This window comes from Grammomys surdaster, unplaced genomic scaffold (assembly GCF_004785775.1).
Source record: "Grammomys surdaster isolate TR1022 unplaced genomic scaffold, NIH_TR_1.0 125793, whole genome shotgun sequence".
Taxonomy (NCBI): domain Eukaryota; kingdom Metazoa; phylum Chordata; class Mammalia; order Rodentia; family Muridae; genus Grammomys; species Grammomys surdaster.
Window position 1 is genome coordinate 1,682,008 of NW_021620624.1, and position 16,296 is coordinate 1,698,303.

At 43.9% G+C, this 16,296-nt stretch overlaps 1 protein-coding gene across 4 annotated transcripts in view; it reads left to right on the top strand.

Moving 5' to 3' along the window:
* Positions 1 to 364: 364 nt before the first annotated feature.
* Positions 365 to 16,296, top strand: part of Septin11 (septin 11) — a 130,877-nt gene continuing 114,945 nt past the window's right edge. For 3 of the 4 annotated variants that reach the window (XM_028789192.1, XM_028789193.1, XM_028789194.1), the window contains exon 1: positions 365 to 477. In XM_028789192.1, the coding sequence (XP_028645025.1) occupies positions 451 to 477 (27 nt within the window). In that variant the 5' untranslated portion in view covers positions 365 to 450. The remainder of the gene's footprint in view (positions 478 to 16,296) is intronic. The other variant, XM_028789195.1, reaches the window with a different exon arrangement.

The following is a 16,296-nucleotide window of genomic DNA, read 5'->3' on the forward strand; positions in this document are numbered from 1 at the left end:
GGGGTTGGGACCTCCGCGCCTGGGCTTTTACGCGGACCCCAGCACGTGGTGCATCAGGGGGAGAGTCGGGTAGCATACCGGCACAGGACACTTTAGTGGGATGGAAGAAAGCCACAGGAAGTAAGGTTACTGACTTCATATAGTATCATCCTACCAGCTGACCAGGAGCATGGTTCACCCGCCGCATTTGTCCGCTCGGCAGAGGCCGGAGCTCTCTCTGCACCCCCGTCCCGGGGCAGCTAATGGTCGAGTCCAGGCGGGAGGCCATGTTGCTGGAATAAAGCGGGCGGGGCGGCGCGGGCGAGCAGATGCGGCTGGAGGCGCGCGGGAGCCGGGCGCGAGCAGGGCGCAGCCGCGAGGGAGGCGCGGGGGAGGCCAGCGGGAGCCTGAGCACCAGCAGCAGCCAGTGTCGGTGAAGAGCAGCCGGGAGCAGCCAGGGCCACAGTCGCGATGGCCGTGGCGGTGGGGAGACCGAGTGTGAGTACTGGGGCCTCGCTTCTCTAGCGCGCTGATCCCGGGGCGCCGGGTGGGCTTCGCTTCGGGGCGCGTGCGGGTGGAGACTTTCGGGGACGGGGGGGGGGGGGGCTCTGGGTGGTGGCTGATGGGGCTGTGGGTGTGTGCATGAATTTGGGCGCGCGTCTGGGGCGGAGGGGAGCCCGCAGGCTCAAAGACTACCTGATGCAACATCAGATCGCCTTGGGGCGCCCCTATTTCAGGGAGGAAAAGGACCCTTCTGTGAGGTGTCCTTAGAAGGGGTTGCTTGAGCTGCTGCTTTCCCCAGCTACCTCTCTCTCCCGGCGCACAACGCTAAGCTGGTGACAGTGAAGGAAGGCGCTGACTGAGGAGGGTTTCCTCGCGGATCTCCCGTGCCCTGGGGGGCGATCGGGGCATGAGAATTGGGTGCTGAAGCGCTGTTTCACACGGCTGGTCTGAAGAAGCGGGTCAAAGGGGTGGGATTTCCATGGTGGCTTACCCTCGGTGCATTGTGAAATTCCGGACACCCTCAGGCGCCCACCCGGGTGACCCGGCCCTGCCCAGGATGTGGACAAAGCCCTAGGCACACACACAAAGTTTTCAAAGGGCTCCCTTTCGGGGTGGGTGGAAGTCCTGAAATACTCTGCGGCTGGCAGGCCGGGGGCGGCAGTACTGAATGCAGGGCTCCGGGAAGAGGAAGGGAGGGTGGGTGCCTGGAGAAGTGCCCCAGCACCCGAAGTCAGGGAGGGGATGCTCCTATCCGGACTCTGGGCTGGGGTATGCGCCACGGGCTGTGCCTCTTGGAGTATAGACTCCGGGTTTCCTACTCCGGAGCCAGCCAGATCCAGTAGGACTTTGAGGATGTAGTTTAGGGTCTGCTCCCCAGCCTCGTGGAAAAGGAGGGAAGGGGCGGTGGCGGCGGCGGCCGCCTTTCCTTTTTATTGAAAGGAGCCAAGCCCAGTGGGAAAGGCGGAGTCCGCTTCTCTCTGGTTTTTTTCTTTGTCAACGTTAGTAGCCCACTTTTGCCTAGTCTGTCCTTGGGGCGACTCCGGTAGAGTCCTTCCTTGGCTAATACCCTATCTTTTTTTATTTTCCCTTTCGAACTTTACAGCTAGCTTCAGGTGGTGGCCTGACATTTTGTAGATATAGAGAAAAGTATTAGATGTTCAAAGCTGCCAAACCCCAGATGCTAAGACTCTTGGCTTTCCCCTCTTACACCTCTACACGCACACACACACACACACACACCCCACTCCCCACACCTTCTGCACCCCTGAGGAGTCTTAGCTCAGCAGAAAGTTCATGGGGTCGCTCTTTGCAACATTTATCTCGGTTTGGTTGTTCGTTTGCCGTTTCTGCTGCAGCTTGAGGTGCTTTGAAAGACTTTCCCCCCATGTGCACTGGTCTTCATTAAGTGTTCCTGTGGGTGTTTTTTTAGGCCTTCTAAACTGTTAAATGACAGATTCTTAAGACTTGTGTCTTCCTCTTCACCACACAAATTATGCCCTTGTTAATTGGTCTGAGGCTGTGATTACTGAGGGAATTTGCATAGTCTCTGGGCTGATCTCTTTATTACTATGGTAAGGAAACTAAGGTTAACTCTTGCCCTTATTTTTCAGGGCGCAGATTCAAAGAACTAAAATAACAATGTTTGTTTTAGAAGCCTGGGCAAGCATCTGGGAATGCAGGTATCCTGTGTAGGGGGTGTCTTTTTCAGTAACACCTATTGCCAGTGCATTCTTGAGGGTTGGGGGAGGAGGTAGGAATAATTTGCCGCACATTTCCAATAAATTAGTAAGTTCATATATGTCAGTTAAATAGGAACAATATGTGAGTTTGAGATTCAGTTGCGTGGCTGTAATCATATCCAACTCTGTGTCTGCCAGCCATATGTGAGTTTAAAACTACAGAGTTCTTGTGTAGGGCCTTTCATTCACATAATAGGGGAGGTTTTGAAAGTATATATATACAGAGAAGATTGCTTCTTTATGCATAGTCTCTGTTGTCAGTGGAATTAAGATGGAATTACTTAAAACCTGAAAATAAGACACCCGTTCCCCAGTTGTAGGAGTGGTCAGGAAAGAACTCCAAAGTCGAATAAGGCTTTTAGGAAACTGCAGAGAGTCCTCAGACTGTCTGAGTTTATTCTCTGGAATCTGTAACTTAGTATGTTCAGAACAACTCCAGTGGGTGCAGAAGATTCTCTAAGCCCAGCTCTTAGATGGCTGTGCTGCATCTTTAATGCTCACATTTTCTACCTCTCCAATCCCTTTATCTGCTCTGTGGTTTGGACAAAAGACCGAAAGGGGATGAGGAAGAAAGAGGTACTTCGAAGTGGACGGATTCATGAATGGAGTTCCATTTAGTTCTTTAGAAGTCATTAAAAAAAAAAAAGACAGTTTTTGAGGCAGACATAAATCTTTCTTCCTTTTGTACAAACCACTGTCCCTATCTGGAGAAAGAGAATGTAATCCGAAGAAGGTGCTCTCAGTTTTATACATTGTAGGGTGACATTTGCAGTGAGTAATAATTCAAATGTAACAAACACACAGAAGTACTTGTACATAAATGTCTGGGTTTTTGTGGTGGGTTTACCACATTGAGGATTGAATCCAGGACTTTGTTTCTTGCTCAGCCTACCACTGAGCTACACCCAGGTTATCAGATGCTGTGTTTTCTATATTATGAAATGTGTATACAGTTACAAATGCTTAAATCTGACGATTAAAGTCACACCTTTCCCAGGTAGAGAGATATGTGTAATTTAATGTGGTGCTGTTTGTTCCATATTTAATCTGTATCCCGAGCTTGTTCCAAGCCCCCATTGGCCTCGGGCCTTGTCCCTGAGAAGACCCCAGTGCATCGGTGCTGTTTCCAGAGTGTACCTAGTTTAGCAAGAATGCTTCTCTCCTATGGACATGTCTCCATTTTGGATGGATTAGTATTTCTGCATCCATATCCCAAAGCTGTTTATTCCCAACAGTGTGTGGTAATTATTCTACTTGGGAATCAGGCTTTAGGTAAATGTACACTCTTTCTTGGTGCATAGTATTTATGTTATAGAGTCTAGGAACTGAAGAGAACTTTAGGGATGTTACAGTTTCGTTACTTTTTCAATGCAGAAACATTTCTCACTGTTTTCCTAACAAAGGGTCCGTTTCAACTTTTCCAGTGGTAAATGGCCTGGGATGTCCTTCAAGGAATTTGTTTCATTGCCCTTTCATCCACTGAACTAAAAGAATCGGAAAACCAAGTTGTCTGTGCGCTTAGCACTATTGAGGACTCGCTTTGTGCCAGTCTCGGTCTTAGGCGTGATCAGCTGTGGACAATAAATTCCCTCCTGACCTGCAGCAGTTGCTTATTTACGTATTTATTCATTTTTAAAAAAGGTTTAAAATCCTTGTGTTTTACAGCGACAGACTTCTGTGGGATTTTTAAACTAGGGAGAAAGGAAGCCTGTTGCTGACAATGGTTAGGACTCAGGTAGCCTTTTTTTCTGAATCACTTCAGACAGTTTTTACTAAAGATGGGGGTTGTGTGTGAGGAATTAGTAACATCACATACTGCTTTCTTTTGTCCTAAATTGACATTTCTGTGATTCAAAAATGTGACAGCAGACGGAGGAATCTGGATTGGTGTGTCTGGCGAAAGGTTAACAGACTGAGAAAGTTCAGGGCCAAGCCACCAAAACGGTGTATGGGCTCCGTGCTTGGGTGTATGATAACTCTTTAGCTGCTGCTATGAACTGAGGAGCAACCAGTCACAATTAAGAACCAGTAGAACAATTTAAAGTGCAGTAACACTCCTTTTAAAACTGTTTGAGGGGCTGGAGAGATGGCTCAGCGGTTAAGAGCACTGACTGCTCTTCCAGAGGTCCTGAGTTCAATTCCCAGCAACCACATGGTGGCTCACAACCATCTGTAATGGGATCTGAGGCACTCTTCTGGTATGTGTCTGAAGACAGCTACAATGTACTCATATAAATAAAAATAAATAATATTTAAAAAAAACTGTTTGAGAACCAAATAATTTCCTTAAAAAAAGATTTTAAATGACCTTTACCAATGAGTCTGTACTGTTGTGGAAGTCAGACTCAAGAAATCTGTTAGGGAACGGAACACACACCACCTTTGTTAGGTGACAGGTGCCGGTGGTCAGCTCACTATTTCCGTCAGCCTCTAGAGGTTTACTTCAGAGAGCATAACCCTACTTGCTTAAACTGCTAATTAGAAACCAAACTGTGCCTGGCTGGCCCCACCTGACTATGTGAACACTTTAACTCTGGATGCTTAGTGTCGGGCACGGGCTACTATGTGTCGCTGTTAGGATGGTGGGACTCCACATTGTCACAATTTGGAGGGCTGGCTTTGATTGATTGCCAAAGCACTAAGGGTTTCCACCCATTAAAGATGCTACTCTGGAGGGAGCTTTAGTTTTTTCTCTTTATGGGATCTTAATTTGGTTGAGGGCGAGGAGGCTGCTTTTGGGTTTTAACCTTTTACTGCAACTTGTCTTTTTGGTTTTGGCTACCCCTTGCCGATGTTGGGGTCAGCAAAGGTGAACCATTATTTAAGACTCATCGAATCTGAAGCTTCTATCCCTTTTCCCAAGGGGACCTCCTTTATAATATAACTGATACCCTCCCCCACTTGTTTTAAATCTAGATCCACAGAAGACTCTCTTCCAACTAAGCAATACCTCGGCTGACCCTACTGGCAGTCTATCAGTGCAGCTTCTGTTGAGCATAAAAACAATACATGGGCGAAGGTGATACAGAAAGGACTCCAAAAAGAATTTGCTGGGTGATCAGAAATAAAATTTGTATCGCCTGAGTTAGAAATCAGGAGTGTGTCCCTCGATGTGGCTAATGTCAAACCCAGGCTTGTTTTTAGTGTCAGTGCCAGTGACCGAGAGCAAGATGCTCAAGTCTGCTGACACAGGAAGTTAGCGGTGCAGATCCTGTCCACCTGTGGGATGGGCTATTATGTGTCCAGAGAGGGGACAGGCTGGAGAAGCAGGAAGGAGTCCTCCTCCACGAGAGTAACTTTGGACCCTATCAGTAGGACTTCTGTTCAAAACAAACAACCAACAACCAACCAAACTTTTTTCCCTTTTTGTGCAAAAGGAAATTAATTGATATGAAATTTACCATATTTCTTTTGATACGTAGCATCACTTGGGGAAGAATTTGTAATTTTCTTAGAAATCAGAAATGGCCATTCTTTTCTGTAAAACATTATTTTACCACATGTTGCACACTTGCTCTCCGTGTGCAAGGGCAGAGGTTGTGACTGTGAGTCCTCGAGTATAGACCCTGCTTTTCACCATGCTCTTTAATTGAGGTTTTGGTCCAGGCGGCTGAACCCAGCCTTTTAAGGCTGCTGGAGGCTGGCTCCTGCCCTGGAACTCCAGGGGCATTGCTTTCCTGACAGACTGAGTGAGGAAAGCAAGCACAGGGTGGCCGTGGACAGGTGTTCTAAGCTAGAGGAAAGGTGTGGTGTGTGCAGAAAGCTCTGGGCGTGAGAGGCCCTCTTGAAGACATGCAGTGTTGCGCAGCTGGTAGCCTTCAGGCTTGGTGGAGAGTGAACTGACCTGAGGCAGGAGGTATAAATCATGCAGACTTTTTTTTTTTCCATCATTGTATCAATTATAGTTATCTTTATGCTATCTCTGACCATCCTTACCTTATAATGAGGAGAAATAACTATTGTTATTCATCAGTAAAATAAACTATCAAAGCAAGGTTAAAAGAAGCATGGCTGACCAACAGCATAGGACCCAAATGAAGCTAGCCCGCTCTCTCTCTCTCTCTCTCTCTCTCTCTCTCTCTCTCTCTCTCTCTCTCTCTCTCTCTCTCTCTCTCTCTCTGCTGAGGCTGAAGACACACAGCTTTCTTCAGTTGGCTAATAATTTAATCAGAAGTCCTCTGTTTGGATTCTGTTGTAGTTTTTCAAGCTTCTAAAAAACATGCTTTGAAATTCATCCTGTCTCTGTTAAATTCACTTTCCCAGGAAGGTCTAGAGTGGTTGTTTGTATTTTCCTGGCAGCGGCTGGTAGTGTTACAACATTGTAACTAGCCAGCTGGGTTTCTCTTGGCCACGTGCTCATGGTCCATCTTCCTTCATGGCAGCTTCCTCCTCTCCTCCTCCTCCTCCTCCCTCATGCAGACATTCTATATAGACATGTCTTTGGTGCTCTTACTCTCTAAATACCACATTTCCTATACATGGCCTTGCTCCCAACCCATTTCTGATTCTTGGTTAAGGGAAGATGCTGGAAATCTGCAGACTACTAATTCTCCAAGGTTAATTTCTCTGGAGAGATAGGAGAAAGGATCAGGAGAGGAGACTCGGGAGGACTAGGAGCGTTAGCTAGCAATTAGGATTATCAGAAGGACCGCAAAGCCCACTGGGTCGTATGAGAATAGGAATATGTATCAAAGACCAGACTTTCCTTAAGTTTTAGGATCCGTTTCATTTGTGTCATTTGTGCGTGTATTTTTTTCTTTTTTGCCATATTCATGTGTGAATTAAGAGCGTCCACTGAGTTTATATTCTGACCTGATTTTAAAACTTAGAAAAAGGAGCCATTGAAAAAGGTTTGTGTGTGAGGAACTCGTTCAGGATCTTGATTTTCATTTTTTCAAAAGAGCTCTTACTATATATGTCACACTGGCCTTGAACTAGCAATGTACCTGCTAAGTGGCCAAGTGTGTTCTCAAAATTCACGATCCTTATGCTCCTGCCTACCTGTACCGACATTACAGGTATGCGTCCCCACGCCTGGGAGCGTCTTGACTTTTAAGTTTTCTATTTGTGTTTCTGTTTCAACAATTACGGCTCTGTATATAATACACAGAGTGTGTGTGACATCCAAGGGGGCAGTAATGAGCACAGAAAGTGAGGTCAAGCTGTCGCTTACCTAGTTCGAGTCAGCCCATTGGTGGGCAAAGCTTTGAAATAGTGACATTTACTGTTCCTGTTGCTGTGGACAGCAGTGACTTAGGTCAGGAAGGATTTCTGTTTGCTCAAGGTTTGAGGTTTATAGACCATCCTGCTGCAGAGGAAGAGGTGGTGGCTAGCTCCATGACATCTTTGCATCACGGAGGACTGGGAACTAGATTCTGAGCCTGGAAGTGGAGCTCGGCTATAGCTCTCAAGGCCAAAGGCTATTAGCTCTCCCAAACTTACTCAACTTCCCAAAACAATGCTAGCAATTTGAGACCAGATGTGGCCAGTTCTCTAGCCCAGAGAACAGGTGTTCAAATATGTGAACTTAGGAGTGATATTTTAACATTTAAGTCATAAGAGAAACTAAAGCTTTTAAGATCAACATGAACACAGGCCTACCGACTCAGGTTTGATAGCTTACAAAGCAAAGACTCATGTCTCCTTCATGGGTTTATCTGTTTTATCTTTGAGGACTGGTCTGTTTTACATTGATTCCAGCACCCAACCTAGGCTTTTGTGTCTGGTGGCAGAGGAGAAAGACATGCTGGATCCTGAGCTGATTTTGATGATCACTTTCCCATGAATTTCGTTGGCTAGAGTAAAGAATATTCCAAAAACTCATCAGAATAAGAATGGATAATCTTCAGGGAAAGAGTAGCCCTGTGAGTCACTTGGCCAAGCTTGAGAGCTGTCTTCCAGGGAGAGGCAGCTACTATTTTGAATGACAAATTGGTCATACTGTCCTATACACTGAATCTTCTAAATCCTTTATGAAGCCGAGGGTCCTTACTATTATTATTAGGTGTGTGTGTGAGTGACTGAGAGAAAGGGTGGAGGGAGGGGAAGAGGGGAGAGGGAGGAGACTGAATGCTCATTTCTCATTCAAGAATCTTGAATGGAGCCAGGGCCTTTTTTTTTTTTTTAAAATGATCGGTCTGTGGTGATTTTCCTCACTTTCCTAGGCCTTTTCTGATTGTAGCTGGTCATGGTGAGGTGATGGCAAAGTGGTAAGGAGAGCTAAAGGGAGAGGAGCAGCCAGAATTCACTGAGGCGGAGTGTGATCATGCCTATTGTTTTCTCGGGATGAGCTTCCATCACACCATTGCCAAGTGATGTGGTGACCTTCTGCAAGACCTTGTGTACTCCTTGCTGGTGGCCCCAGTTTGGGACTCTATGGGAAATGTCTGTGAGGCCATTAGGATTTCCAGCTGCTTGACAGAATTATTTCCCTTGAGAAGTTTCCAAAGCAGACCTTTCCCAGCCAGTCTGTCCTAAATGCAGATGTCGGGTTCCTTCCCTCCCCTCTGCCCCCTGCCGAGAGACAGCCTCTCTTAGTAGTTTGGGGAAGATGGTGCTCCAGCTGAGTTTGCAGAACTCTTGACCTTAGGGGGGTTATTTAGTTCCTTTGTAGAATAGTAACAGTCCTTGCTCAAAGAGTTACAGATTAAATGATTTAGCTGGCTCAGCCATGTTTACATTACCTGGAGGTCTACAATGAAATGTAGTTGATGGGGGAGGGGCAAGTGAATGCTAAGCTAGTACCAGATTTGTGCCGAAGGCTGGGTCCAAACTTAGACTGTCACGCCATCTCTCTAGTGGGACCTGAGCCCTGGAAGTGTCTAGGCCCCCCAGTTTCTATTTACACCTTCGATCCCTGCTCTGTCATTCTGTTTATCATGAGCCTTCATGGTAAACCTCAGGTTGTTTAGGGGCTTTGAGCAATTTCTTTCTTTGAATTCTCACAATAGTGGTTGACTGCAACATTTATATATGTTGCGCATATATATATATGCAAATATATATGTAATATATATAGAAAGGCAACATTTATATATGTCATAATGTATGTACATACTCTTAGATTCCTTTATCTCTGAAGATACTGATGAATAGTTGGGCATGGTAGTGTGCCTGTAGTATGTACCTATAGAATGAGGCAGGGGAGTAACTATGAATTAGAGGCTAGCCTGAGATATAAAATGAGGCTGTCTTTCCCCTAAATCACATAAACAAATGAATAAATAAATCTGTAAATCAGCAACAAGGGTTTATCAAATATGGATGTGACCAAAGCAAAACCATATCACATTGGCCGTGTGACTGACCCACTCTTGGGCATGATCATGCATTGTCTGTGTGCCAACCTTAAGGCAAGGGCCTTGTCGTGTGTCTGCCTTTCTATAAACATTGGCTGAAGAAAAGAAACCTCCCGCAACAAGTGTGTGGTCTAAGACTTGAACACATCTGTGGCCCCTGCTTCTGTGTAGCTTACCTTTGTCTGTTGCTATGTGAACCTCAGGTAGGTGTACACTCATAGCTGTGCCGATGACCCCAGATTAGCTTTTCTGACCTGTATGCATGTCTAATGTGCAAAGAATTGCCATCCCAAAGTGAATCTATGACTGAGGGCCTGGAAGGTGGTTGGTTTGAGACTTTCCCTTTGGTCAGTAAGCTGGGCAATTCTGAGGTACAGGATACATGTCTCCTGAGGGTCCCATAATGACCTCAGGCTGTAGGTGCCATTGGCTCTCCAGTCACTGTCCTAGCTGCTCCTCCTTCCAGTTTTACCTCCAGTCCATTCTCTGGTTTCAGCACGTCACACAAAGCTGCATGTAAGACTAGGCCTGAAGTCTTGGATGAAATCACATTACTTCTTGTTTTGGGTGCTTTTCAACCTCATACAATAGAGGAGGCTGAATATTTTATGACATCCAGCTACTTGGGTTGTTAAAACGATGCTCAAGCAAATTGACCGTTTACTAGCTTTTTACCATTATTTCATGAAGGAAATGAGATTCAGAAGAGAAGTGAGTACATACCAGAGCTTCTCTGTAATTTTCATGTGTAGATCTTTGGAATGGAAATCTCCTGTGCTTGCTCTTGAATGGATATGGTTCATTTAACTGGATTTACCTATTTACAGGAAAGTCACTAATTTACTTATTTATTTATCTATTTAATGTATGCGAGAACACTGTTATTCCAGAAGACAGCATCAGATCCCATTACAGACAGTTGTGAGTCACCATGTGGTTGCTGGGAATTGAACTCAGGACCTCTGGAAGAGCAGTCAGTGCTCTTAACCGCTGAATCATCTCTCCAGCCCAAAATCACATTTAATTAGTCCAGTTTAGAATGCTTGAGACCCTTTTGTTTTTCTCTCTTTATAATTTTCTGACTTACGATGAGACTGAAGACAAACAGGTTGCCAGCTCTTTGAGTAAAACACAACTTAAAGCTCTAATCATGGCTTTTCTCGGTGTGGTATGTGAGCTCATGAGTACAGCAGCCATGCCATGTTTAGAAGACACTATTTTGGAATTTCTCTTTATCTTCCAACAAGTACTTTTTTCCACTTCGTCTTTGATCTTTCCCAGGATTTGGAGTGGGTCACAGGGATGTTTAATTCTGGGCTGAGATCTCAGCAAATACTTATTCTTAGTGCTTAGAAGAATCATGAGTCTCTGTATTAACCTTTGTTCATTGCAAACAGATCTGACCTAAGCTGAGAGCAGCACTAATCTGTGGGTATGAACAAACATTTGGAAGGCAATTTCACACTGTCCACTGAACAGAACTACAGTGGTGGGCTCCCCGCCTAAGGCCTATGACCTCCGTCGTCAAGAGCTTTTTAAACCAGGTGTACAGTACCAGCCGTGAGTTCTTTGCTGTGGGCCAGGTCTCAGTATTGAGCAATATTGAGACTTCGGATTAGTTTCTTTGTCCAAGAGTTTTTAGGATAATTGCTCAAATGATCTCTTTACTGGGCCGGAGGCTATTTCCGAAATCCTGGAAAGCTTCTTAGAAAGGTCATAAAGCAGGCTGGTTCATCTTGGAATCCTAATCTCAACGTTAATTAACGTCTTTCCTTCATATCTTTGATATATGTGCTTTGACCTGTGTGTGCTCCAGCAGACTGAGACTAGTACCTTGGCCTAGCTTCTGTACCTGGTAGTTACATACCTCTTTGTTTTCCGTCTCTTCCCACCGCAAAACAACCTCTTAGTCACCTCTCCCCAAGGGAATGTTGGCTGCATAGTTTGTAGCTGAAGCACACATTCATCTTTGAACCCTCTTAGAAAGTTTTGTCATTGTTAGTAGTCAGGTTTGCCTCATTGTGAAACTTAAAATCTCAGGTACTTTATGGTTCCTAAGGCAGACAGTTAAGGCTTCAGCCGTTGAAATGACTAATTGGTTTGCTGTCTGGAGCTGCAGCTTAAAGCTAGGTTTTTAAGGCGGGTGATTGAAGAGCTGCAACTGAACTGAGTTTTGAAAAAAGGTTTATTTAGCATATGTTAATTATACATTGTGATGTGTTGGATTGTGACATTTCCACGCATGTCTATAGTATTTTGATCGGATACACTCTTTGTGTCCTCCTCCAGCTCCACCCAAGCCCACTTCTCGTCCCACTGATTCTCTTCTCTTCTTCTGTCATGTGTGGTTTTTTTTTTAACCTTTTCAAAAGTATTTTTTCAGTTTTTAAAACATTCTATTTCTATATCATTCTTAATGAAAATGATGACATCACTTTCTCCTTCCTCGGTCTTCTTCCAAATGCCACCCCACAGACTGATGGCCGCCTCTTCCCTGGTTATCATTATTACACATATGTATTTATGTGTGCACAAGGATTTAAGTATGACCTGCCGGCTCTGTTTTGTTGTTTGTATGTATATGGTTTTAGGACTGACCACTTTGTATTGGACAACAAATTCTATTTTTGTTTTTGTGTTTGATAGCCCAATGAGTTTCATTAGCCTTGCTTATAAAGATAAATGAAGAGTCATGTACAGCAGCCTGGGCGCCTTACCTGTCTACATTATTGAAGAGCTCTCCCCCAACCTCATCAACAACTAACTGGCTATAAATCCTTGGAGGTGACAGTGCCTTCTGAGCCCCTCACCCTACATGACAGGATTTCGAGGGTCCCCATTGTATGCAGGTCTTTTGGAGGTGATCACGGCTTCATACGTGTAGCAAGCATGCTGTGCTTGGCAGTCTGCAGTTCACGACTTCCTCCCGTCCTCTGGTTCTTACAGTCTCACCACTCTCCTTTCCATCATGTTCCCTGAGTCTTGCAAAGGTTGATATAGTTGACTCACTATGGCTGAGCAGTAACTGTAAGATGGGTTGTATATCCTAACCAAAGAGGTGGGTGGTGGTGACCTTTTGGCATTCTGCAGTGGGGTTCATTGGGGAAGTTGGCAATGTTGCTAAATACTGTCAGATCTCTCTCATAGATCATACATCTATATAATATGTTTTGGTCACATTTATTCACCCCCTTCTTATTACTGTCTTAGCCCCTCCTATTCCCTGGGGACTCCCCTACTTCTTTTCACCAAGTCTCCCTCCTACTTGCATGTGTTTTTTAAAAATAAAACAAAACAAAACACAACCCATTGAGTTTAATTAAGATTGCTCATATGATCATGGGCAGTGGGTCTCATGAATCCCTTCCTTATCCACACTGGAAAGCCTTCTCCTCAAAGACCTGTTCTTATTTTTCACTAGCTTTTCCTGTTTCCTGTTCTTTAAGTCAGCAAGCATTGTACCCCAGCTCACACCAGGCAGAAAGAGAGAGAGAAAAGCTCAGATCATATTTCTTTTCACTCTCCGACCACAACCATAACAGATCCACTGTCTGTCTTTGGCTTCAGGTTTGGTTGAGTTACCAAGACTCACATTGTAACTCATCCTGACAGGTTTCTTCAACCAGTGTGGTACTCAAGACCCTTCTGTGCGGCTAGCCCCTATGTTCTACACTGTTGTGGCAAACTTGAAATGTATCTGACAAGAAAAGGCTGAGATGAGACAATGATGCACAGCTTCCATGACTGAGAGGGGCTTGTGTTATAGTCACTGGTGGTCAGTTCTTGCCTTTCTCTTGGGTAAATGTGGGAATTTGGCTTCTATAATCAGAAGGAGGGCACTTACTTTATTTCCCTTCTTTTGTTATGGGATTTGAACAGAACTTGAAAGCTGACCACCTGCCTTCTTTCCTCTTGGGCTGTCCTTCTGTGTGATTATTCTGTGGCTTTAAGGCAGGGATAGAAGTAGCCCTCACAGGGACAAGGAAAATGATCCCTCAGAAGCTGAAGGGAATGCTTTTGGATTCTTCTGGCTGTTTTATACTGCCCATCCTCTCCACAGAACACTCTAGCAGCCCACAACAAACTGGTTTTTGATGAGCACACTGGTAATGGTTGTTTAGCTGAGGGCAACAGATGTGGCTCTGCACTCACTGGTGTATTATGGGTAGACCAGTTGTCTGTTTTTAAACCTGCTTATGCCAGTTGTAGAAGTCATCATATGTGCATGGTTTAATTTCATGTTCAGTAAGTCTATGTAGTATATAAGTGTGAAAATTGACTTGCTTTTAAATTAGATGTGTCGGAAAGATTTGGTAAGGTTAAGAATTTTCTAAAATAAAACTCCAGAGTTTAATATAGGCAAGGTATTTATAAAAAGATTGAAGAAAAGATTGGGTTTAAGCAGATTCTGGAAACTAGGGAGATGCTTGGTGGTTAATAGTGCTTGTTTCTTTCTCTCTCTCTCTCTCTCTCTCTCTCTCTCTCTCTCTCTCTCTCTATATATATATATATATATATATATATATATATTTTTTTTGTTTTGTTTTGTTTTGTTTTTTGTTTTTTGTTTTTTGTTTTTTGTTTTTTGTTTTTTGTTTTTTGAGACAGGGTTTCTCTGTATAGCCTTGGCTGTCCTGGAATTCACTCTGTAGACCAGGCTGGCCTTGAACTCAGAAATCTGCCTGCCTCTGCCTCCCAAGTGCTGGGATTAAAGGCGTACGCCACTACTGCCTGGCTATATATGTCTTTATATATGTATTTAGAGCCTGGACCTCTAGATAGCCTTGGCTGTCCTGAAATTCATGATGTAGACCAGGTTGGCCTTGAACTCACAGAGTTCAAGTACCTGCATCTGCCTCCCTAATACTGGATTAAATGAAGGCATGCACCACTAAATTAAATACATTTTTTTAAAAAGCAAAATAAACAAAATCACAAAAGGTATCTGTATTGAAAGTGTAACCTGGGCAGACTTGTTCAGATTCCTCTGATTAGAAAAAAGCCTTTTCTCTTTATCAAAACAAAACAAACAAACAAACAAAAACTTCACAAATGAATGCCTGTTTAGATGGTTTGAGGTGAAATCAAATATTTAGGCTATGGCTATTTTTGTAATATCTCAATCTTTCAATACCTTTTGAGCCAGATTGCCCAGATCCTGTTCCTCATAGCTTTGGATAAAGGAACTTGCACTTGGCACAGCTATCCCTTTCAGCTTCTGCTCCTGTCCCCTGTGCTAAGCCTGCATTGTGCATGGCTTCTCTTTACATGACTGAATGGGGGAAACATTTGCTTTTGAAATGAGTGGTTTTTCCTGGGTTCACTTGTGATTAGATTATTATGTCCTAATGCAAATGATTATCAGGCCTTTTGCTTTATTGTTGTTGTATTTTTTGATTCAAGGTTTAAAGATAAAAGGATCCTATTTGATTGACTTCTCTTCGGTTAGCCCAGAATAGAGGGATCTGGAATTCTAGATACAAACCCAAATCAAACCAAACCAAAGCAAACAAAAAACTCCCAAAAAACCAAACCCACCCCCAAACAAAAAAACAACAGCAAAAAATAAAATAAAAAACCCATCCTGTAAAGGCAACATTAGAGGATTTTTTTATTTCTATTTTTGTTTTGTTTTCTTTTGTTTTTGAGCTAGAGCGTCATTGTTTTGTTTTATTTTGTTTTTGAACTAGAGCGTCGTTGTTTTGTTTTATTTTGTTTTTGAGCTAGAGCATCGTGTAGCCCAAGGTTGGTCTTCAACTCCTGACTCTTTTGTCTTCATGTGCTCCACTGACTCCAAGTGCTTGAACTGTAGGCCTCCAGTACCATGCCTGGCTAAGTCTTGTCAGTTTTTTCTTTGAGATTCTCTGTAGTCTACTTTGTATGGGAAGGGGAAGCTGTTTCATTACATGTAGATGAAAGCTTAGGCCATAGTCTGAGCTGTTACGTTAATCTTCTTGAGTTTTTGCATTTAATCAAATACTTTGGTTTTTCCAAGTGTCAGCCAGGCTAGTCTTCTATTATTTAATCCTGTTAGAATTTTTTTTTCAAAAAATTAGAGAGAGAGAGATGTGTGTGTGTGTGTGTGTGTGTGTAGATATGTGAAAGCTCTCTAAGAGGCCAGCAGAAGACCTCAGATCCTCTGGAGCTGGAGTAAGGGTTGGTTGTGAGCCATCCTATGTAGATTCTGGAAACTGAACTCTGTTCCTCTGTGTGAGTAGTTTTGTTCAGCTATAACTGCTGAGCAATCCCCCTAGTCCCTTAATTCTTAATCTTAACCATGAGAAAATTAGATGTTCAAAAAGCAAGCAGCTCAACATACAGTATATACTTTTATGGAAATGTCCTTCTGTAACACAGTTCTGTGTACAATGTGTATACAGTACACAATGAAATCACCCAAACACCAGCCAGAGCAAGTAGGAACCTGCTGTAGTAACAGGCTCCAGGCACTTGGGAAATGGAGGGCAGGAACAAGAAGAGTTCAATGTTTCCTTCAGCTGTGTTACAAGTTTGAGGCCAGCCTGAGCTACAACCTTTCTTAAAAACACCAACAAACAACAGCCAGAAAAGCAAGTAGGAAGTTATTTTCACATTCTCAAATAAAGAGGCTAGATGGAGAAAATTGGAAGCTGAGCTGTGCGCTGCCTTCATTTCTCAAACTTGACCTGGAGCCATTTTGAGACTTTCTTTTGCCTTTACATGTGTTTGAGAATGTTTATGTTACCTTGTGTGTGGGCCCTGCTGCTAGACTCTTTGTAACCATCACAATGATTTCC